Source organism: Hemiscyllium ocellatum, chromosome 7, assembly GCF_020745735.1.
Source record: "Hemiscyllium ocellatum isolate sHemOce1 chromosome 7, sHemOce1.pat.X.cur, whole genome shotgun sequence".
NCBI lineage: Eukaryota > Metazoa > Chordata > Chondrichthyes > Orectolobiformes > Hemiscylliidae > Hemiscyllium > Hemiscyllium ocellatum.
In genome coordinates this window covers 83,141,130-83,165,631 of record NC_083407.1, presented here as the reverse complement: position 1 = coordinate 83,165,631, position 24,502 = coordinate 83,141,130, and the positions used below count along the sequence as shown (strand labels likewise).

Sequence of the window (24,502 nt, the reverse complement as noted above, 5' to 3'; positions counted from 1 at the left end):
CTAGACCTAAAAGATAACGCCTATGTTTGAACAGCAAACTCCCCATTTGTCAACAAGTATATTTAGGCCTATACTTGTATCAGAAGTCACGGTAATGAACATTATTTTTCCAAATCAACATTTATCAAATCGCCATATGATTTTAAAAATGTATTAAGATAACAAAAATCAAATCAAATTAAGTTTCTTTACATGGTATTATTTGAGTCTACTATTCATCAGCTTGGGGCTCAGTGGGCTAGCAGTACTGCCTCAGTGCCAGGAACCTGGGTTCAATTCAAGCTTTAGGTGACTGTTAATGTTGAAGTTGCACATTGTCCCATGTTTACATGTTTCCTCTGTGTGCTCCAATTTCTTCCCACAATCCAAAGATTTGCAGGCTAGGTAGATTAGCTATGGAAAGTAAAGGGTTACAGGGATAGGGTAGGGGTGGTGGGTCTGGGTGGGATGCTGTTTGGATGGGTGGTGTGGATTTGATGGGCTGAATGGCCTGCTTTCAAACCGTAGGGATTCTATGGTTCTATGTTCGATTTTTGAGAAGACTTACAGCTCAGGTTGAGGTTCAGGTTGTAAGTTTGCTCACTGAGCTGGAAGGTTTGTTTACAGACGGATGCTAGGTAACATCATCCGGTGGGGCACTGGTGTTCTGTCCTGCTTTCTATTTATATGTCTTGTTATGGTGGATCATTTCTAGTTGTTTTTCTCAGAGGTTGGTAAATGGGGCCCAAATCAATGTGTTTATTCATCGAGTTCCAGTTTGAATGCCAGGCCTCTAGGAATTCCCGTGCATGTCTCTGTTTAGCCTGTCCTAGGATGGATGTGTTGCCCCAGTCAAAGTAGTTCCCTTCTTGGTCAAAATGTATGGATATTAGTGATAGTGGATCATTTCTTTTAGTGGCTAGTTGGTGTTTGTGTATCCTCGCGGCTAGTTTTTTTGCCTGTCTGTGCAATGTAATATTTGTTACAGTCCTCGCAGGGTATTTTGTAAATGGCATTTGTTTTGCTGCTTATTGGTATAGGATCCTTTCGGTTCATCAGTAGCTGTTTCAGTGTTTTGGTAGGTTTGTACGCTACCATGATGCCAAGGGGTTGAAGTAGTCTGATAGTCATCTCCGAGATGTCTTTGATGTATGGTACTGTGGCTAGAGTTTCTGGGCATGTTGTGTCTACTTGTTTGGGTTTGTTGTTTAAGAATTGGCAGATTGTGTTTGTCAGGTACCTGTTGTTCTTGAATACGCTGTATAGGTATTTTTTTTGATGTAACAACCCTATACACATCAATTAACAACAGCCTAGCCTGACCTCACTACTAGACGAACCAAGGGCACAAACACCAGGCAGCACCAACTGCATCAGCAAGGACAACATTATCAAGCTTGTAGACCTGTGCCTCTCTACCCACTTCATCTTCAATGACAAGACTGACAAACAAATCATCAGGACACCCATGGGATCACCAATATCAGGCTTCTTAGCAGAAGCAGTAATGCAGAGACTTGAACGAACAGCCCTCCCCATGATCCAAACCAAACTTTGGGTCTGCTACATGGATGACACCTTTGTCATCAGAGAACGGAACAAATTAGAGGAAACCTACAACATCATCAGCAACATGTTTACCGGCATAAATTTCACAAAAGAGGAGGAGAACAACAACATATACCTCCCCCCGCCCCCATTCCTAGATACCACTGTGGAACAAACAGTTAAAGGAGAGCTGCAGATTAACGTCTACAGGAAAGCAGCACACAAAGACCAGATATTTAACTACACAAGTAATCAGACAAAACACCCACAAACGGACCTGCATCAGGACATTATTTAAACGGGTCACACCATACTGCAGCACTCAGAAACAACGAGCGTCAGAAGAAAAATACTTATTGTAACAAACACTACATCAGATATATAGGGAGGAAACTAGCCACCAGGATACATGGACACCAAAAGACATGACCCACTATCACGAGTATCTTTACATACAGACCAAGAAGGACACCACTTTGACTGGGACAACATATCCATCCTAGGGGAAAGTGAGGACTGCAGATGCTGGAGATCAGAGCTGAAAAATGTGTTGCTGGAAAAGTGCAGCAGGTCAGGCATCCTGCTCCTTGGATGCTGCCTGACCTGCTGTGAAAAAAAAAATTCTCCTGTTCCTTGGATGCTGCCTGACCTGCTGCGCTTTTCCAGCAACACATTTTTCACATCCAGCCTAGGACAGGTTAAACAAAGACATGCATGGGAATTCCTAGAGGTCTGGCATTCAAACCGGAACTTCATGAATAAACACATTGATTTTGACCTCATTCACCAACCTCTGAGTAAAAGAACTGGAAATGACATCACCCACCTTAACAGATCAATACACATAAATAGAAAGCAGGACAGAACACCAGCACTTCACCAGAGGCTCACTGATGATGTTACCTAGCATGGTGATGAAACGTCTGAAAATAAACCTTCCAGCTCAGGGAGCAAACTTACATCATGATCCAATGTTATCTGAACAGGACCCAAAAGCTTCAAGAAAAAACAAATTCTATAATAGCCCACAAACTTTATTTCTAGCTGTCATTACTAAGTTGTACAACTCAGGCATATTGGTTATTGGTTTCAAAAATGTCTTCACTTGGAAAGCAAAATTTTTGGGAGAGAAATGAAGATGTTCTCGTAGAATTATTTTTCCAAAGGGGACCTTCAATTGCAACAAAGGCTTATAGCTCTGAGCAATAGACTTGTGGGAAGAGAATTCCCACTGCCTACTTGAAGCAGTTGGGATTGTGGAGGGGGGGGGGAATTTTCATCCAACACACCAACTACCATCGTATTTTCTAGTTTGGGGTTATTTATTCATGTAGGGTCCCCACCCACAAGAGAAATGTGAATGATGGTACTACCTCTACAGCACACAAAATGGAATTCAAATTTAAAAGCAGAGCAGCTTCAAGATCTGACTGCAGCCTTAACCTTATAAGGCCAGTGCTTGCAATTTAAGAAAGTGGAAGTTGTTTATTGTCAGGTCCATTATCTCTCTCTGAAGGAACAGATAACGTTCTGCTACTGCCCTGGAAACAATTGCAATTCTTCTTTCTTTGAAGTTCCTTGTGTCAGCAGTGAAAGTTAGTGAAAATCAGCTGCAGTTCAAGGATATCCCTCTCGTACCCATCACCCATATAATGTACAAGTGGCAGGGTAGTGAATTTATAGCCATTGTCCTTTTCAACTCGAAAAATTCAAAAAGAAAATTAACACACACAAATGTGAAGTGAACATTTTGCTTTGGAGAACTTTCATTCAGGTTTGCTAACAATCTACTTGCATTATTGCAAATGACTACATTAATGTAAGTAGATGTTTAAGTCCACTTCTCTGCACTGTTTATTTTAATGCAACTCAATTTGTACATAATGAGAGAGAACTTAGTGAGTAGCGGTAAATTTGCAAGAAAAAAGGAATTGTTGAAAACAATGTTGGTCATTTCACGCATCCAAACGTGAAGGAAGTACACTGATGAAGGAGGGGCGAGATTCAGAACAAAAACTATTACCTGCTTCTTCATTGTTATGCATACCCAGATTTTCAAGTTTATTGAGGTTATTGACTTGCTGCAGAAAAAAATTAATACTAGCAAACTAATGTTTAAATATTCCCTTGGATGTTTTTAAGTAATATATTAAAAGATTTACTTTCTGAAAGTCTTCACAAAGAAATTTTGCAAGCTAATTTAAAATTAGGTTCAATTTAATTAATTAAGATTGGACTTCTAAAAAGCAAATTTGTTTGATGAATAATGTCCAGGTTATTACTCACCATATCCACCAATGCCACGTAGAGGAACATGCCCGCAGTGATAGCAAAGATCCACTGGGTTAAGTTATGAGTATACTGTCCCACAGCTATACCTATTACTACACCAACATATGCAAGCAGAGCTGACAAGAGGTTATAAACAATGGCCTGTTTCACAGACATTCCAGCATTAATCAGAACAGCAAAATCACCTAGAGAGATGAAAGAGAATTATTAAGTCACAAAGTTATATGATCCCCTTTTGAATTTTAATGTTTTTAATATTCTATGTTATTTAAATGAAACATCTTGTTTCATTTACTCAACCAATTTTGAAACAGTCATACAAATTAATTGTCTAATTATTGATGCAAAATTATCTTAATTCTTCTTTGTCCAGCTTGTACAAAACAATTCCATTAACAGAAAAGGTTTCTTGATGTATATTTTTTGCTTTGGAAGACAATCAAAGACCAGAGATGACATTGGAGGTGGGCTGGTTCAAAGGCATCACTCTGAGACTTTGACCCAGTTTTATGAAGGGATGTTAGGACTGCTTTACACTCACCCCCATGTCCCCAGTGTGCCACTTCATACCCTATAGCACTTTAACCACAGAAGGGACAGTTGTATTCATACCAGCATTTAAAATAGATGGGCAGACATCTACTTATCTAGATGGCCTCATAATGAATACTTTGTTACTCCAAGAATGGCTAATGCACTTAGACCCAGCAGGGCAACACTGACACAACTTGTAGGGGATCTTTGCTATCACTGCGGGCATGTTCCTCTACGTGGCATTGGTGGATATGGTGAGTACTAGCTTGGATATTATTTATAGATAGTGGATATTGGGAGAGTGGATTTGAGGGTGTATAGGTGGCATGGGAAATGAGAGGTTATGACTTCCTAGGTGGCAAGGACTTAAAGACACAGGATTAATTATTACAATTGAAGCAATTTTCTTCCCAATAAACAGAGGCTACAGGAATAGTACCAGAAGACTGGAGGATAGGAAATGCTGTTCCCTTGTTCAAAAAGGGGAGTAGAGACAACCCTGGTAATTATGGACCAGTGACCCTTACTTCAGTTGTGGGTGGAAAAGTGTTGGAAAAGGTTACAAGAGATAGGATTTATAATCATCTCAATAGGAATAGGCTGATTAGGGATCGTCAACACGATTTTGTGAAAGGTAGGTCATGCCTCACAAACCTTACTGAGTTCTTTGTGAAGGTGATCAAACAGGTGGATGAGGGTAAAGTGGTTGATGTGGTGTAAATGGATTTCAGTAAGGCAATTGATAAGATTCCCCATGGTAGGCTAGTGCACAAAATATGGAGGCATGGAATTGAAGGCAATTTGGCGGTTTGGATCAAAAAGGATCTGTTTTGAGTCCACTGTTGTTTGTCATTTTTATAAATGACCTGGATGAGGACCTGGAAGTAAAGTTGGTACAGTTGTGGATAGTGCCGAAGGATGTTGTAGGTTACAAAGGTCATAGAAAAGCTGCAGAGCTGGGCTGAGAAGTGGCAAATGGAGTTTAATGCAAAAAAATGCGTGAGGTGATTCACTTTGGAAGGAGTAATAGGAATGCAGAATATTGGGCAAATTGTAAGATTCTTGGTAGTGTAAATGAGCAGACAGATCTCAGTGTCCATGTTCATTGATCCCTGAAAGTTCCTACCCAGGTTGAATAGGGCTATTAAGGCGGCATCCGGTGTGTTAGCTTTTATTAGTAGAGGGATTGAGTTTCGGAGCCAAGAGGTCCTGCTGCAGATGTAGAAAACTCGTGCGGCTGCACTTGGAGTATTGTGTGAATTTCTTGTCACGGCATTATAGGAAGGATGTGGAAGCTTTGGAAAGGGTTCAGAGGAAATTTATTAGGATTTTGATTGGTACGGAGAGTGGTCTTACAAAGAAAGGTTGAGGGACTTGAAGCTGTTTTCATTAGAGAGAAGAAGGTTGAGAGATGACTTAATTGAGACATGTAAGATAATCAGAGGATTAGATTAGGTGGACAGTGAGAGCCTTTTTCCAAGGATGGTGTTGGCTAGCATAAGGGGACATAGCTTCAAATTGAAGGGTGATAGATATAGGACAGATGTCAGAGGTATTTTCTTTACTCAGAGAGTGGTAGGGGCATGGAACACACTGCCTGCAATAGTTGTAAACTTGCCAACTTTATGGGTATTTAAAATGGTCATTGGATAGGCATAAGGACGAGAATGGAATAGTGTAGGTTAGATGGGCTTCAGGTTGGTTTCACTGGCTGGCGCAACATCGAGAGCCGAAGTGCCAGTACTGCTCTGTAATGTTCCATGCTCTACAGGCAGATCTTTAGTCTGCCAATTCATCATACTCTGAACAGCTTCAGAGGTGGCAGGCCTAACTGCATCCCTCTCATTTCTCCTCAGTGAAAATATGTTAGGCAGGGGCCTCCTTAACAGAGTTAAGTTATGGCTAAGATCCTCACTCTTCAAGCTCATCTCTTTGACTAACGGCAAGCCCATTTACATTGGCTAAATAAATATAACCGACAAATTTTTAACTATAGCACTAATTTCAATAGACAGATTCAGTAGAGCGCCATGTGATTTTCTTCATGCAAATCCAACACCTTATGCTCTTATACTGTCCTTAAGGTTGATGGTGACTAATTCATTTATTCCAGTGTATTGGAACCAAACTAAGCATTCATATATTCGAAACAGCAATGCACAAAACAAATAGCAAGTGCATTTATCAGTAGCTATTAAGTCTCCATATAGCCCAGATTAATATATTGTTATGAAAATATTCATTTTGGGGTAAAACATATATCACCACAGATAATGAAAAAAAAAGTAGAATAAAGCCAACATTAATGTCACCTCTGCAAAATGATTCAGCTGAGATAAGAGTCTCCATATTACAAACTATCATTGAACGTCTATACTTAAAGGACACAAATCCTCTCATCTAATTTTCAGAAATTCCTAATACGACTAAAATTTTAATTTTCTTCTCCTTTTAGATTAACAAGGCTCTTTCATTGGTGTAAATGGTTTGACTAAAAAGGTTGACATTATATTTAGAGTAACCATGATGTTTGAAAACAATCCTTTTAGTTACTCCCCATTTGTTAAACATGGGAAAAGGAGAATTTGAACACAGAAATACACCAGACTTCTTCCTGTGAAAATTTATGGCTCCAATTGGGACCATCTGAAGCACATGGTCTGGTCATTTGTTTGTTACTTAGTGCACACTCGGCCATGACAATGATCTCCATGCCTAAACTGATGCTTGAAGGAACTATGCAAGGACACTGCAGACTGGAAATGTTGCAGACAGATCCACACTTTAGCGACACCTCCATAGAGAAGGCATCCTGCAGGACTTACAGGGGAGAAAACATGTACTGTTTTTGATGGATGAATACAAGATGTCATCTGATCCTGAGTAACGTGGACAGCCCAGACTTTGGTTGCTGTAGAGGTCAGTGCCTTTGGGTACATCAAGGAAGATTTCATCAATGACCTAGAAGGATGAATAATCTGCTCTACACTGGGCGGACATGTATCATTGTCTACTAAATGCATCATGCAACCATGAATAAAAGGAGCTATTGACACTGAGCAGCTCTTTAACCTTTCAACTCAACGAGGTGAATCTACACATGATAGCTTTTTGCAAAAGGCTTGAATGGGGCAAGTTCGTGACCACAAAAGGATAGTGGTTTACCTAACCCTGCTGCCTTCCCACCTCCTCCAGAATTAGGTTCTGGATGAAAAAGTTGGGCAGAAACATCCATGGTCATCTTTTTTATCATGTCAATGGAGACCTTCAGTGAACAATTAAAGGCAGTTTAAGGGCCTCAGCCATTGTTGTTGGGATTAACCCAGTGGTAGGCAGGCCTATTACCATGAAATGTTTGTGAAAGCTGCTACAATGCAGGTAGCTTATCACCTCAGTGAGTGGTGGCATCCTTCAATCAAAGGCAATGCTTGATCATGTAATTGGACATTGCTAGAGGATTGGGCATACGATTGTTGGCTGGGAGCCACCTCTGATTTCACTCTAAAATCCCCTTTCCCTTGCACAAACATGAATATGCTGGTTTGGCAAATAAATAGGAAGTCAAATGGAATGTAGTCTTTATTTAAAAAGGGAGAAGAGAACAAAAGTAGGGGAGTCTTATTACAACTATATACAGCATTGGTGCTATATACAGCATATTCCTCTTTAAGTAAGGAAACCCAACCTAGCACATGCATGGTTTGGTCTTCTCACTTAAGGAGGAATGTGCTTGCATTGGAGGCAATTTAGAATGATGACTAAAGCTGAGTCCTGACATGAAGAGGTTGATTTATGAGAAAAGTTTGACCAGATTTGGCCTTACGCTCATAAGAGAATCTAGAATTAGGGGATTGCAGATTTTTTGTTTCCTCCTAGTGGGTCTTCAATCTTTGTAAATATCAGTCAGAAAGAACAAGATGCTAGATTGTTGAACATGTTCAAGGTTTAGTTCAATATATTTTTGATCAACAAGGGCTTCAGGGGCAGGCAATGAAGTAGAGTTAAGGAGATAATCTTACGTTAAATTGGAGAGTGTAATGTCATCAATTTTAATCCAAAAAAGACTATCTTCTAATTTGTGAGAAGCTAGGAAATGTGGATGAGAAGGAGATTTAGGGTTCAAGTATATAAATAATTGAAAATGAATGAACAGATAGAAAGTGCTATCAAGCAGCACCTGCTCATCAATAACCTGCTCAGTGATGCCAGTTTGAGTTCCACTAGGGCCACTCAGCTCCTGACCTTATTACAGCCTCAATTTAAACATGGACCAAAGAGCTTAATTCCAGAGGTGAGATGACAGTGATAACCTTTGACATCAAGGAACCCTAGCAAAACTGGATTCGATGGAACAAAAACAGAAATTGCTGGAAAATCTCAGCATTTACTGGGTGACTGCTTCACAGAATACCTATGTCCTATCCTGCAAAAAAAACCCTGATAATTGCACAAAATTCAGCATCATTCACAACTCCTCAGATACTGAAGTGGTTCATGTTCAATGGCAACAAGATTTGGACAATATAACATTTGCACCACACAAATGCCATGCCTCGACCATCTCCAATTACAGATAATCTAACCAACGCTCCTTGACATTCAACAGCGTTACCCAACACTGAATCCCGCACTAACAACATCCTGGGTATTACCATTGACCAGAAACTCTCATGACTCATCACATAAATGCAGTGGCAAAATGAGCAGGTCAGAGGCTAGGAATATTGCAGCAAATAATTTATGGCCTGACTGCCCAAAAGCCTGTCCACCAGGTACAAGGCGCAAGTCAGGAATGTGATGGAATATTTTCCACACGCCTGCATGGGTGCAGTTCCCACAACATTCAAGAAGCTTGACACCACATTCTCAAAAATCCATTCATTCCACCACCGATGCTCAGTGGCAGCAGTGTGTATTTTCCACAAGATGCTCTGTAGAAATTCACCAAAGATTCTTAGATGAACCTTTCAAACCCACAACCACTTCCATCTGGAAGGACAAGGGCAGCAGATATATGGAAACACCGCCACCTGCAAGTTCCCCTCCAAACCACTCACCATCCTGACTTGGAAATATGTCACCATTCCTTCACTGTCACTGGTCAAGATACAGGCAGCTCAGATAGAAGAGCTCCAGTAGGCCATTTGGCCCTTCGAGCCAGCTCAGCCATTCAGCACGATCATAGTTTATCATCCATCTCAATAGCCTGTTTCCGCTTCCCCTAATATGTTTTGATCCCTTTAGCCCTACGTTCTACATCCAACTCCTTCTTAAAATTACACAATGTTGTGGACATTGCCTTCTGTGGTAGTGAATTCCACAGGCTCATCACTGTTTGGATGAAGACAGTTCACCACATCTCAATCCTAAATGATTTACCCTCCATCCTTAAACTGTGACCCCTGGTTCTGCACTCCACTGCAATCGAGAAAATCATTCTTGCAGCGCCTGTGTTGTGAAGGTGTGGGCATGTACTGTACCTTTAAGACAGGAAGTTGGCAAAGCCTTAGAGAAGCACTAAGTGTGGTGAACAATTTAAGAATGCAACATTTGGTTGAAACAAATAACTGGAGTTGTGTTGCCATGTAACAAAAACAAATTCACATTTGGACAAACAGTTTAAATTGTGCCTCAGATGCCAAAATCCAATTGAATTTGAATTTCACTGATTGGATTGACATTAAACCAACGAAATGAGCTGATATTTTGGGTATAAAATCAGACATTTTGAACAGTTAGGGAGAGTTAGCAATAAACACCAACAAATAGATTGCTGGCTGGATAACTCTCTGAAAGGTACCTGTCTATAAAGAATTTGTGCAGCAGAACACCAAAGTTGACCTAGAGGAATCTACAGAGAAAGTTTGATATCTGAAGACTCTAACTGGTTTTGAAATTGATTTTTCTGTAAATATAAGAGGGAATTTATTGGACCTGTATTGTAGAGTGGGAGTTAAAAGAGAAAGGAGTTGTAAGTAGCTGTTTTATATTCTCTGTTGGACTTAAAGAATAAAATTGCTAATGTTTACTTTAAATAGTGACCTCTGAGATAGTTCTTTACCTCTTGAAATTTAACAGATAAGCTTCTCTGTGTGTTGGGCTTAAATTAGCAGAGGGGTTTACACCATGTCATAACACCTGTCTGGTTCTGTTTATAGCTGAAAATGTGTTGTTGGAAAAGCGCAGCAGGTCAGGCAGCATCCAAGGAACAGAAGATTTGATGTTTTGGGCATAAGCCTTTCTTCAGGAATGGTTCTGTTTATAGGTTTCTGTGAGGTTCCCCTCTCCCATTCTTCTGAACTCTAGCAAATATAATCTTAATGGATTCAATCTCTCCTTATTTGAATATCATATTTATCCTTTTCATTTCTGGATGGCAGCTGTTGCTTGTGATTTTACTTTCCCATTTACACTCCACTAGAGATCATCTTTCTTTACTCGGCTCCTCACTCATCTTTTTTGCCTTTCACTATCTACATTTTGTCATTTTATCTCTTAAGCTATCACAATCTTTGCCATTTGTCCTTAGTTCACTCATTCACTTTCCTTGCTGAAAACTGTAATTTCTCTAAACACTTTTCTGAGGAAGGGTCACCAACCTGAAACATTAGACTGGATCTAGTGTTCTCTGCCCAAGTGTAGTTGTGGCTGTCTTCAGGGATGACTAATCCCCACTCCGTTAGCAAGAAAGCCTGCTAGGTCAAACTCTAAACACCCACTGAAGGGCTACCTAGCAGGCCTGCCCAGCCTGTCAGGAGCATTGACAGTGAAGTCTTTTCTCTTCCAAAGCTGCTGGACAAAGTGGCAGGCACTGGGAGCTGGATAGCATTGCTGGCAGCTCCGACTGTGGCCATGAGAGTTGGACTGGCACGATAGTGTTTTTTTTAGGGTATTATTGCATGTGAGTCATGAGGAGAAGTGAGTTAGTGTTATAGGCAGGGGTAGCCTTTAGTGCCCACTGATTTGGACAATAGAGGCAACGCCACCCCATTCCAACCCTAGCGGAAGGCAGGCCACCATGGTTTCTCCTGTCAGGCAGCCACTTTTCATGCCTACCAGGAAAGCAAGTAATTGGGCCAATGATCTCCTGACAGCCTTAAGTGAAAATTAATTGACCACTTAAGGATCTTAGTTGACTGGTAAAGATGGTCATGCATCGACTACTGAGAGGAAGGGAAGAGTAACTCGGCTGTGCCAATCCACCTGATAATGACTTTCTCATCAGCTGCTTCGCCACCTCTAGGGAGAGAAAAATCCCACTCATTGCATCCACTTCCCCACACTCTTCTCATAACTGCCATCATCTGTTTCAAATACTTATCCTATTTTCCCAGTTCACTATAAAGGCTCTTCTATTAGACTTTACCTTAACTTTCTCTTGCTGGTGGAAATGTATGTCTCTACCCATGATATTTTGGTTGGAAATCTATACTATATGAAGGCTATGGCTTTAACTTCCTTCCCTCAACAAGGACCCAAAATTGCCTCTTAAATTTCTGGGAATATTGAAATTTGTTAGTCTGGCCTTGCTATTTTCAGTATGTAAATTCTGGCCAACTGTTCCTGTATTTAAGATGTGAACTATGCAGTTTGATAGGAAGAATAAGGCGTTGATTATTTTCTAAACGGCAAAAGGCTTTGGAAGCCTGAAGCACAAAGGGACTTGGGAGTCATGATTTAGAATTCTCTTAACATTAATATGCAGGTTCAGTTGGTAATTAGGAAGGTAAATGCAATGTTATCATTCTATTCAAGAGGTCTAGAATACAAGAGCAGACATATATTGCTGGGGCTATATAAGGCTCTGGTCAGATCATATTTGGAATATTGGGAGCAATTTTGGTTCTTGTATCTAAGAAAGGATATGCTGACCTTGGAGGGGGTCCAGAGGAGGTTCATAAGAATGATGCCGGGGATGAAGGGTTTGTCATGAGGAACGGTTGATGACTCTGGGTCTGTACTCAATGGAGTTTCAACGGACAAGGGGATCACTGAAGGGTCACTGAACTCGAAGCACGAACTTTGATTTCTCTCCACAAATGCAGCCAGATCTGCGGAGTTTTTCCGGCAATTTGGTTTTGTTTGAGAAACATATTAGCCATGATCCAATGGCAAAGCATTCTTTGGCCAAATAGCCTAATTCGGCTCCTATATCATGTGGTTCTATGCTCCCTCCACCTAAAAAAGTAAATGAAATGCTTAATCCCATGGTATTACACTTTATGCTAATGGAAGTCACAAAAAAAAACTTACCTAGTTCATGAGGAAGCTCATGACAAAATACTGCAATGGAAGTGCTCAGCCCACCGGTGATGGAAGCACTGAAAGAAGCTCCTGGAATTTAAAACAAAAAGTCATTTTAAATAATTTAAACTTCCTGCAACTGCATACCAAAAAGAAAGAGAGAAATCATAGTTATGGAACACAAAATACATTAATATTAAACATTCCAACTTTAAAATCGTTTGCTTATTTGCTTCATTGGCTGGAAAGGGCTTTGGAACATCTGGATTTTGTGAAAAGTGCTCTGTAGCTATGTAGCTTTAATTTCAGTACAGTCAGAAGTATTGCTGCAATTACTAGCCTCATTTTTAAAGACTGTTAGTCATAACATGCATGACATGAAACTTGGCCAATGCAAAGGGAGTTGTCAGAAGATAATGTTGTGTCAAAAACACAAACCGGTATTCATATTTTATTATACCATCTTTATAAATGCAACTTTCTGCTCAAACTTCCACAAATCTCATACACTGGAACAGTATGACTATAGCTGTCCCTTAGAAAGTACATGTTAAAATTAATTGGTTTATTTAGATAATGCATACACGCTTCAGAGTTTCATATGTCTACCAGCAGCTTATGGAATACATTTGAAATCTAGAGAAAATGTGTTTTCTCATAACTTTAGGTATGGAATACCTTACTATTAAGACCGAAATATTCAAATTTTCCTCCCCTAATTAGAATTTCAGGTGCTCAATCTAATTGACTCCCAAAATAAAGCATATTACACAAATACAGTGATATTGACAACAATTAATCCAGAGCATTACACTTCCCTGCATGGTCTTGCTTGTAATCAGAAGAAGCAGATTTTCAAAAGAAAGAGGCTTCCATTAATATTAAAAACATTGAGCTGAATTTTCTAATGTGGGCAATGGTGAGTCAATTAGTGAAATATGGCTAGTTTGAAACAATGAGAATCTGTGTTGAGAATAAAAGTCTGATTTTTCCATCTAAGGGTTGAGAGGCGAGACAAGAACTTTGCTAGTCAGAGACAAGAAGCCCATTTGTTACCGAATCATTTTAAATGCAGCTTGTCATTCTCCCACATGGCAGACAGAAATTTGATGATGATAATTTGAGGTATAAAAGTCAGTTTGGGTACATGGTAGCTCCATGGGCAGTGAATGCCTGCATCTCTCCATCTCTGGATGTTGGTATTGGACATGCATCAGCCTCACCATATTATCATGGCACATCTGTTTCACTTACAATCCTGTTCACCATTTCAATATTGCATTTTGGAGACACCTTGTATTGTAATGCTGCTGCCAGGCTACTTTGTGTGCAGGTACAATCATCGAGCTCATGGCTCTTAGCATTTACTCACTTTGTGTTTACTTGTTCACAGAATCTAGGCCATGCCTCACCTTGCATTTTTGTGCTATGCTGCTTCATTCAGAACTTAAAGGCTCACAGTCCTTCTGTGTGACTTTGCCTTTTACTGTAGACACAAAGCCGGACAATATGTCACAGTTGTCAAGTGATCAACTGGGGGGGGGGGGTGCTGACATGTTGTTGAGTGGCACCATGCTGTGTATGCAACAAAAACACAATGTGCTTCAAACTCAGAGGGGAGTAGTCCTCAAGTCAGTGTAGACTGTCTTCAGTCACGAAATCTGACCACAGTAAGTCAAAGGCATCATTCGATCACAGTCCAAGATCTTAGAAATTGCCAGGCAGCTGCTAGGGACATCTAATATCAGGGAGTCCAAATCAGTGTATTCCAGGGAGAGGGCTGTTGTCAGTCTTGCAGATCTAGCGCAACCAGTCTGGGGATTAGCAGCATGCCAGTAATGGAGCTGCAGAGAGAATAGTCAGGGGTCTGGTTAATACTCAGTTGCAGCAGCCTTCCTAAATCAGTCAGGGGTTTTTTTTGGGAAGGGGGGGGGGAATTGGAGGGAGGTGGGCCATAGTCAGTTTAGGGGATCATTCATTGAAAGTATAGGGAGTTATGAGAGGCCACTGCTACGGTGGGCAACTCGTAGTAGAATGCTGGGATGCAGATGGGATAATATCTACAGCTAACAACATTCTCTCACATAGCCGAAGAGGAAAAATATATTAACAAACATCTTACTGTATCTGCAATGAAGTCTCACCTATGCCTTCTACATACACACCAAGATCTTTATTTTTCTTCCGTCTCATTACAACCAGTCCTAGGGTCTGTAGGTAGGGTGTAGTGAACCTTCCCATACATTGGAACATTTAGCTTTGGTGTTTTAACCAAGTCATCACCCCACCCCTCCTCCCCGCCACCGCCACCACCCCCCCCTCCCCCCACCACCCCCCAACCCCCTCCACTCGAGATGTTTGTGGTTAATAGAACAGACATCCAGAAGTGTGTGCTGTTCAGAAGCAGGCTTGTCTTCCTCAACAGGTGAGGTGAATTAGCCATTGGTTAAATGTATTAGTCAGGGGTAAATGTAGGATAATAGGGTACCATGCAGATAGCTCTGGTGTACTCCTCAATCAGTTTTGCAAATGCTTCCAACAAACATACCTGCTGCTCCTGTGTTTTGTTTGTATATTTGAAGGAAGTTATTAATGACTGACAACATGGGGTCCTATCTTGCTCGGCTCGAGCAGGGACCTGGTCTCCAGCAGTTCTTTGAGTGCCAGTGACCTGAGGTCTTTCTTCTATTGGCAGCTTTGAAGACATGACAGTGATATACTCACTAGCATGTGCTCTCAGCTGTATTTTACCTGAAGTACCCAGCAAGGTATCGGTATCTGAGCTGGTGGAAGATGTGGGGATAGGCACAGGGTGCTTCCTCTGAAGAATCTGTGGCTCCCTCAGAGGTGGAGGAGAAGGTGACATCCTTAGGGGCTGATTACCATGCAGATGCCACCAGTCTCTGCAGCAGACAAGAAAGGGAATGATTGCAAGATGGGGTTAGAGGTGTGGCCACATTAAGAAAGCATTCATAATGGAGGTAACAGGAGAGCACTGTAGCCATTTAATCTTACTTGATTGCCAAAACACAAGAGGTCTTGGCATCACTGGATGATCAGCCATAGTCCTCTCCACTAAGGCAAGGATTGCCTTCTCAGAAGCAGTGAAGAGATGAAGGTCAGGATCCCCCCTTGCCTGGGCACTTTTTGCCCTATTGTGGGATGTTTTCTCCTGGAATAAGACAAAGGTAGGGAATAAATGAGGTGAAACTGCCTGGCGTAGCTGTTAGTGTTGGTGCAGGCAGAGGTAAGATTGTGAGGTATTCTGGATTAATGAGAGGATATGACAGCTTAGTAGTTCCAGAATGGAGTGGGTTGGAAAGCAAGTGAGGAAAGATCCTGCACACAATAATGACCCAAGTGGCAGATCATAAGATGGTAGGAGATGGGTACAATGGCACAGACAGACAATAACAGAACAAAGAGGTAGCCCTTACCCTTGCAGAGTACACGTAGGTCATTACCCTTCTACCTGCACTGCTGGACATTTCTCTGGACCAAGGATATCATAATGACCCAAGTGGCAACTTCACACCAGGTTGGCAAGATCTGGTAGCGTGATCTCCTCTAACAGTCCTGACAAAAAAGGCCCTCTTCACTATACTATTGATCAGGACCCTCCAGGTTCCTGTAACCAATTTCAGGTGCCAACTTATCTCTGTTGGCTGTCTCTGGGCAATTCTTCTGACACTGCAACTGTTAAGGGCATTTCTTGTTTGGCAGCAAATTGGCTCGGTGTACGGCTAGGGTTTAAATATGAAATCCTGTAAGGTCCAGGCAGTGATGATTACCTCCACTGCCAGTGAGCACAAGATAGCACCCCACAATATCATAGAGGCTTGGTGTATACATAACAAGATGAGCAATGTAAAATAGTGAGAGATAACTTGCCAGTGCTCACAGAGAGAAACCTGCCTTGAAACTCTGATATTGACACTTAGTTGATTTATGGTAAAATTCAGCCCATGATTTTTGAAGTGGAATACATCTTACAAAGCACAAAATAATTCAGTACACAAAATTTAGTTAGCAATAATGCAAACTGGAATTTAACTATGGTGATACAAAACAATCGACACACTACAGAATTGTATTGAAGAAATTCAATTTTTAGAGAGATAGAATTCAAATATTTAATCTGTGCTTTTAATGATTAAAGATATTAGCAAATTTTGTTAATTGTATTACTTCTAGACACTACTAAAGCTTTCACGTATTTTTCGATATTGCAATCAATTTCATTTTCTTACCTATTGCCAGGCCATCACTGAAGTTATGCATGCCATCTCCCATGATAACCATCCATGCAATATTCGCTATTCCAGCATCTTGCATCTCTTTATTAGAATGGCAGTGGCCGTGTGAATGATGCGAATGGTTTGAATGTTTTTTAGGTTTCACTTTAACATCATAGTTAGCAGCACAATAATCAATTTCACTTTGTGAGTCATGAATGTAAACAGACTTTAAATCAGGGGCAACAGATATCTTTGATGGGGATCCTAAGGTACCATCAAGGTCAGTAATCTGGGTAAGATCATGTTGCTCACCAAAGCCATCCAGTTGGTCTGTTCCTAAAACCAGAAATTAATTAATTATTATATAGTGTACTTGAACGTTTTGCTACCTATGCTACATCATTATTATATTGATAAACCTCCCTCACAATGATTTTCAATATCACCTTTTGAATCAACCATCTCCTTTTTATCACGGATATCCATTCTCTCCACATTTCACGCTGAAGATGAGGCTTTGGGGACAGGGTAACAAAAGTCTTAGAGGAGGTGAAAGGTGTGGATGGTGTCCCGAACGTAGGTGGGGAGGTCCTCGACTAAGGGGGACAAGATGGTGTCAAGGTAGGCAGAGATGAGTTCAGTGGGACAGGAGCAGGTTGAGGCAATGGGTTGACCTGGTAAGTCAGGTTTGTGAATCTTTGGTAGAAGGTAGAATTGGGAGGTGCGGGGTTCATGGACTATGAGGTTGGAGGCTGTGGCTGGGAGATCCCCAGAGGTGATAAGGTTGTGAATGGTCTAGGAGATGATGGTTCGGAGATGGGAGGTGAGGTCGTGGTCGAGGGCAGTAGGAGGTGTTGAAGAGGTCAGTGCACCAAATTCCATGACTCTCCTCTGCCTGGTTTAATTTGTTCCCACATTAAGTGTAGTTAAGGGAAAATTGTTCAATTTTTCCAAATAAACTGCATTGCCATAGGAACCTGTATGCCTGCCGTTCGTTGAGATATCTGGAATATTCTTCATTCTGACACTAAAGTCCTCTTCCCCACCTCTTTATATTTTCAGGAGATGTAGGTAATGTTAGCTGAACCTGCATTCATTGCCCATCTCTAACTTGCCCTTCAGAAGATTAGGTTGAGCTGCCTTCTCAGTCATCCATCACATGTAGGTACACTCACAGTGCTGTTAGAAAGGGAAGTTCCAGGATTTTGAGTCAGTTACAGAGAAGGAACAGCCAGTTCCAAGTCACGGTGTTTTGGTTTGGAAGGAATCTTGCAGGTGGTGCTGTCCACAGAATTCTGCTACCCTTGTCCTTCCACGCATTAGAGGATGTGGGTTTGTTTGGTACTGTGGAAGTGGCCTCGGTGAGTTACTGCAGTGTACCTTGTAGATGGTACAAACTGCTGCCACTCTGCAGCAGTGTTGAAGAAAGCAAATGTTGAAGGTGGCGGTTTGGGTGCTGATCAAGCAGACTAAGTGGTGTCAAACTTCTTGTGATGATTGAATTTTATTCATTCAGGCAAGTTGATTACACAATGTGAAACCCCACTTCCTGTAAGTACTCTATTCTATTATTCAAGTTTCTCCATCTCTGTCACATTTATTTTGATGGTGCACCCTGATTCAGTTGTCAATTATTCAAAATCACCCACATATTTTCACAGAAATTTCCCATGCTAATACAGGGGATGGTCTTTTACTGCCACCTTCCTTAGGCTTTTCGCTTCTTTCAGGTGAAACAGTGATGTACTTAGTTCCATTTGGTATATGGTAATCATGCTCACAATGTGGCCTCAACTGGGGAGATCAAAAGGTTGATTAAGTGACCATTCAGTCCACAAGTCTGACCCTGAACTTTCAATCATCTGTTATTTTAAAGATTTGCTTCACCTCACTCCAACTTTGACTTCCCTGCCTTCAGCAACTACCTAATGAAGGAGCAGCGCTTCAAAAGCTTGTACTTCCAAATAAACCAGTTGGACTATACCGTGGTGTTGTGTGATTTTTAACTTTGTACACCCCAGTCCAACATTGGCATCTCCAAATCATTCAGCCTCTTAAATGAGGAAGTCTAAGTTGGAGGATAAGCACTTTAATTTCCAATAATGCACTTTAAAATTTTCAAAAGTATTGAATTTAAAACATTCAGATTATAACATTTGCTATTCTTTCTTTTAAGTATATTCTTGGTTTTGGAGAGCAGCAGTTGGCAATTATTCTGCACATTGCATTTATACCTCATCTAGACAAATTTTCTATGTCTTGCTGTATTAACATCCCTTCATCTTGCACAATCACCCCCTTTTGTCATTTAATTACTTTTGCCTTCCAAGCTGAAACAGACTTTCCCTTTTGTTCTTTCGCACTTCCATCTCCAAGCTTGCTTAAAAACTGTTACATCTTTACTAAAACCATTTGAAGGGATGCACCTTTATTGAAGGAAAATTGTGGTGATCTGCTTTCCACTAGGGCTGAAAAATTAATTAAGAGGGTAAGGAAGCAGAAGACAGTGGAAGAGGAGGATAAAGTATACTGATATAAGTATAGGGGCCGGGAATAAGAAAGATAAAAAAGACAAATTTTAATTATATTAATGAGATCAAGAAAGTGATCACTAATTGTGACAGGAGAAATGCAACTAATTTGGGAGAGGGATTCCTGTGAATAGTAAAAAAGAGTTACGTTGCAGGAGATTTTGCTCAGAAGAATTAGAGTAAGGATTATGAAAATTTTGAATGGGATTGTAAAGTTGCAGGCTAAAATCTTCCTCACTAGGGGTAAAAGATGTTGTTTCAGTACATCCCTGAGACAACTTACTTCACACAAATGGAATGTGGAATTACAGCAGAGAGCTTTATTAACACCAACTTTTGAGCAAAGTAAATGAAAAATTGATTACTAAGATCTTGCTATTACAAATAAATATCACAATTCCAGACTTGTGGACAATACCAAGAGAGGTGTGAAAGGTAGAAACCTGGGTCAGTTGGATCATGATAGACACAATGTTATGTCGCCAATTGATTGCATGCTAAGAGCTCCTTGATGATTCTTAGCAAAACCAATAAGAATCAAATATATACTCTTCAATAAGTAAATGCTGGCAGTAATCAGATTGTTTGCATCTTTTGAAGAGAGTAATGGAGTTATGTTTTAGATCTGAGTTTTCACCTGCATCTATCATTCACTTTGGTAAGCATTTCCATTCTCCAGTGAACAGAATTAGATATCTAAGCAACTGCTGCTCCCTTCTGCCCATGTATGATTTCATCGCTAATGAGGTTTGTGATGACTAATTGGACAATTTCAGACTAATTTTTGATGGCCTAAGGAGTTCAGAGAAGAATTGCTCAGATTTTATTTCTAAATGATCTAGGTTTTCATCTTTTGCAGGAGATTACATACCTTGTTAGTATATAAGGACTGTCTTTATTTTGATGCATTTAGCAAAATATATAGGATAGGCCAGACAGTGGGCAGCATGATGGCACAGTGGTTAGCACTGCTGCCTTATAGCGCCAGAGACCCGTGTTCAATTCCCACCTCAGGCAACTCTCTGTGTGGAGTTTGCACATTCTCCCCGTGACTGCGTAGGTTTCCTCCGGTTTCCTCCCACGATCCAAAAATGTGCGGGTTAGGTGAATTGGCCATGCTAAATTGCCCGTAGTGTTAGGTGTAGGGGAAAGGGTCTGGGTGGGTTGCGCTTCAGTGAGTCGGTATGGACTTGTTGGCCCGAAGAGCCTGTTTCCACACTGTAAGTAATCTAATCTAATAGACCAGACTGTAAATCTCATCGATCATTTTTGTGCATTTTAAATTGCGGTTGATTGCCTGAGCTCACAATGTTCATGACTTTAGTACAATTTGAGATGTGATTCCTGGATAGGCAACCCATTACTGATATTAATAGAACTAGAGGAAAAGCAGACCTTTAATGCTACAACAAATAACCATCCCAAACCATGAAAAGTTGCTGAGCCTCTGTTGTAAAATGGTGTAAAGTGGGGATCTCTAAAAGTTACTATGGTGTTCAACCTTAAGCCAGATCTTAGTATGAATCTGTGGGCAGAATTTTATGGTTGTCAGCTATTGGATAAATTGGTGAGGAATACCTGATATGGCTGTCTTGCAGCCATTTGAAGCAGCAAGAATGCAGGATTTTCACCCCTCATTTAGGTAAAATCCCACCTTAGATTCTATCACTGACAGTTTTGTAGACACAGCAGCACTACTAGGAGTAGTGGGCTTTGCTGGGATTACAAGCAGCTCTGGAGCCCAGGATCGAGGTGTGGGGTTCCTTGTAGTAAGTTTGGGAAGTGGGGAGAATCAGGATGGCCATGTTAGGCTGTATGGGAAAATTTAGGAGAAAATGAGGACTGAGGATGCTGGAGATCAGAGCTGAGTGTGTGGTGCTGAAACAGAGGAACAGGAGAATCGACGTTTCAGGCATTCGCCCTTCATCAGGAATGATGGGTGATGAAATGAAGGGCGAATGCCTGAAATGTCAATTCTCCTGTTCCTCAGATGCTGCTTGACCTGCTGTAACTTTTCAGCACCACATTCGATTGAATGGGAGAATCTGATGGCCAGTGTTGGTGTCAAAAGGGTGGGGAGGCAGGTAATAGATGCTGCACCTTTCCTGCCCATGGTCAGAGTACAATGATCTTTGTCGCTGGATTCCTCTTGTTAGTTGAAGAAAACTGCCTTTAAGGGGCCAATAATTTGTTTTACGTGGCCCATCATCAAGTGGGGGGGGCCTCATGCAATTGAGAAATGTGAATCCCTACACTCCCCAAAACCATCATGCTAAACTTGTATCTTGATTAATAAAATTAACTGATCAGATCCTGACCACCAACTTTCGAGCAAAGTAAATGAAAAATTGATTACTAAGATCTTTCTATTACAAATAAATATCACAATTCCAGATCTTACATTGCATTAAGTAACCCATTTGTGAATTTGTTGAAGACACATTGTGAGGTCATCACACATCTCAAAAACTTCAGCTGTTGATATACTGAACACTTAACAAATACACTTACCAGACATGGTCTTAAGATCAAGCCATTCACCTTCTGATCTACGATTCAATTGATGGTCTGACAATTTTCGGCCCACTGCTGCCTCTTCACTCAGAACTTTCTGCTTGCGCCATTTCTTTTTGTTCTGGTAATTGAATATTCAAACATAACAAGACATTGTGAATGGATTTCAAAACATTAAAGTCTTGCCTTCTAATCAATTGCAGCTAAATAGACTTGGATTTCTGCATTACAAAGAATTGAATTAGTTGTCAAACCACATTTTATGACTGAACTAAGGAGATTTGGCTATATATAGATACTTTGGATAATACATTAAATCAATTCAGGATTGCTGTGATACATAAGCACACAATTAAACAAAAACTGATGCTTTACAAGAAAAATACAAGTTTGTTCCTTATGTTTTGCAATATTTTCATTTATGAAAAGTGATAGCAATAACCCTGGTGAAAGTATGTCTCATAAGTATGAATTATATAGGAGGAGCACAATAATCAGATTTGGCTGATGATGTAATGATAAGGTTAGCAGTACTCATTGCGATTAAGGTGCATTTGGAGTGCAATACTGCCCAACTACATATACATATTCAAACATGGAAATAAGGAAGTTGATATCCAATTTGCCCTTCTCCAGAACCGTCATTATAATAATTTATTGCTGAGATATATAGCTTTGAAACATGTAATAATGCGAACTTAATTAAGGAAAGCCAGCATACCTACATTGAAGGCAAATTGTACTGAATGAACTTGATTTGAATGTTTTTAAGTGTGGGTAATGCAGTATACCTAGTGCTTTTAGACATCTCAAAAGCATTTGAAGTGAAAGCTAAACTTTGACACTGAACAACGAAGGAGCCAATAGCTTAAACAACAGAGTGGTTTTAAGGAGTATCTTAGTGGTTGGTGAGCAGTTTTGGATGGAAACCCTACAGTTTGGGACCTAGACAGCTGAACACATGCAATTGCAGCATGATGAACATCGTTAACCATGTTAAAACCCATGGAATTAAGAAACAGTGACAGTGTGAGTGCAAACTTGGCTGAATGACAAGAAACAAAGGGCTGGAATTTTCACTACCCTGCTGACCAGTTTGGTGGTTGGCTGGGGGGCCTCATAAAATCCAATAGGTGACCTTTTTACCACCTCTTTCTACACCCTCAACCGATCTGAAATTTTAAAGGAAGAGCACATGGTCCATCTGCCTATGCATTCAGATTAGATTAGATTAGATTAGATTACTTATAGTGTGGAAACAGGCCCTTCAGCCCAACAAGTCCACCCAGACCCATTCCCCTACATTTACCCCTTCACCTAACACGACGGGCAATTTAGCATGGCCAATTCACCTAACCTGCATATTTTTTGGAGTGTGGGAGGAAACCAGAGGACCTGGAGGAAACCCGCGCAGACAAGATCTTTAAGATAGTTACTTAAGTGCCTTATCCTATTCAGGCTGGTGTCAGGAATGGGATAATCAATCCAGCTTTGAGTGGGTCACCTGAGCCCATCAAATGCACTTCCACCTTCTATTTGCCTTTCTCATATGTTGCACTTGCATTTCCACTGCTAAATAATTAGCTTTAACTTGACGATTCTGGTTTCTGATTGGGGTATGTTACTCTCAAACTTAAAATGGAATGTCATATTGTCCATTACTTCCAGAATTGGTGAAATTATAGTTGGGGTCATACTGGCATAAATAGTTGCATACAGCTCTGGTGCAATTTAAGACAACTTTCACATTTAAGCATAGGAAAGAGAACAATGAATTCCCAGTAATAATGCATGCATTTCGATCTTACCATGCTGGCTCTGCGATCACGGAATATGCCGATGCAGTGTTCAATGATGAAAAGGAGGTAGATACCACCCAGAGCTGTAAGTCCTTTCCACAATCCATTATGTATTGTGAGGAGATCTTCAGAGATTTCATGATTTCCATGAGTATGATTATGATCATGGTCATGATCGTGGTTATGGTCATGATGACTATGATCATGGTTGCCTTGTGACTATTTTTACAAAAAAAAGATAAATAGTGATGTAGCACAAATTTCAGACTTCGCGCACAATGAATTTGGAACAACTTAGACACATGACTATTAGCATTAACCATGATCTAACACAATTGACTTTTCTTCCATATTAGGCAATGATGGTTAAGTCACTGAATTAATAATCCAGAAACCCGGTTACTGCTCTGTTCAAATTCCACTATTGCAGATGGTTGAATTTGAATTTAGTTACAAAATCTGGAATATTAAGCGAGGCTCAGTGATGGTGACCATAAAAGTACCATTAATTATCAAAAATAAAACACATCAGGTATATTCAACCCCTTTAAGGAAGGGTTTGTCTAGTCTACACATGACTCCAGTACCACAGCTATATGGCTGAATCTTAACTACCTTCTAAAGTAATCCAAGTAAATCTCTACCTTCAAGGGCAATTTGGCATGGCTAAATGCCTTGCCAGTGATGCCACTTATCATGAATGAGTGTAGAAAAAAAGTATGAAAATAAAGTACAATAAAATAGATCAGTGTCTCAAATTTTCAAACCAATGTCATTTATAATCAAGTCACAATATTTTTGAGATTTTGACAATGCTTGTAAA

The 24,502-nt window shown here is 40.4% G+C and overlaps 1 protein-coding gene across 2 annotated transcripts in view; it reads right to left on the bottom strand.

Annotated features, from left to right (window-relative positions):
* Positions 1-24,502, bottom strand: part of slc39a10 (solute carrier family 39 member 10) — a 59,091-nt gene that overhangs the window by 1,191 nt on the left and 33,398 nt on the right. For both annotated transcript variants that reach the window (XM_060828010.1, XM_060828011.1), the window contains exons 5-9: positions 23,689-23,898; positions 21,878-22,001; positions 16,848-17,171; positions 12,607-12,687; positions 3,814-4,004 (exon numbers count right to left, since the gene is read on the bottom strand). In XM_060828010.1, coding sequence (XP_060683993.1) covers positions 3,814-4,004; positions 12,607-12,687; positions 16,848-17,171; positions 21,878-22,001; positions 23,689-23,898 — 930 coding nt within the window. The remainder of the gene's footprint in view (positions 1-3,813; positions 4,005-12,606; positions 12,688-16,847; positions 17,172-21,877; positions 22,002-23,688; positions 23,899-24,502) is intronic.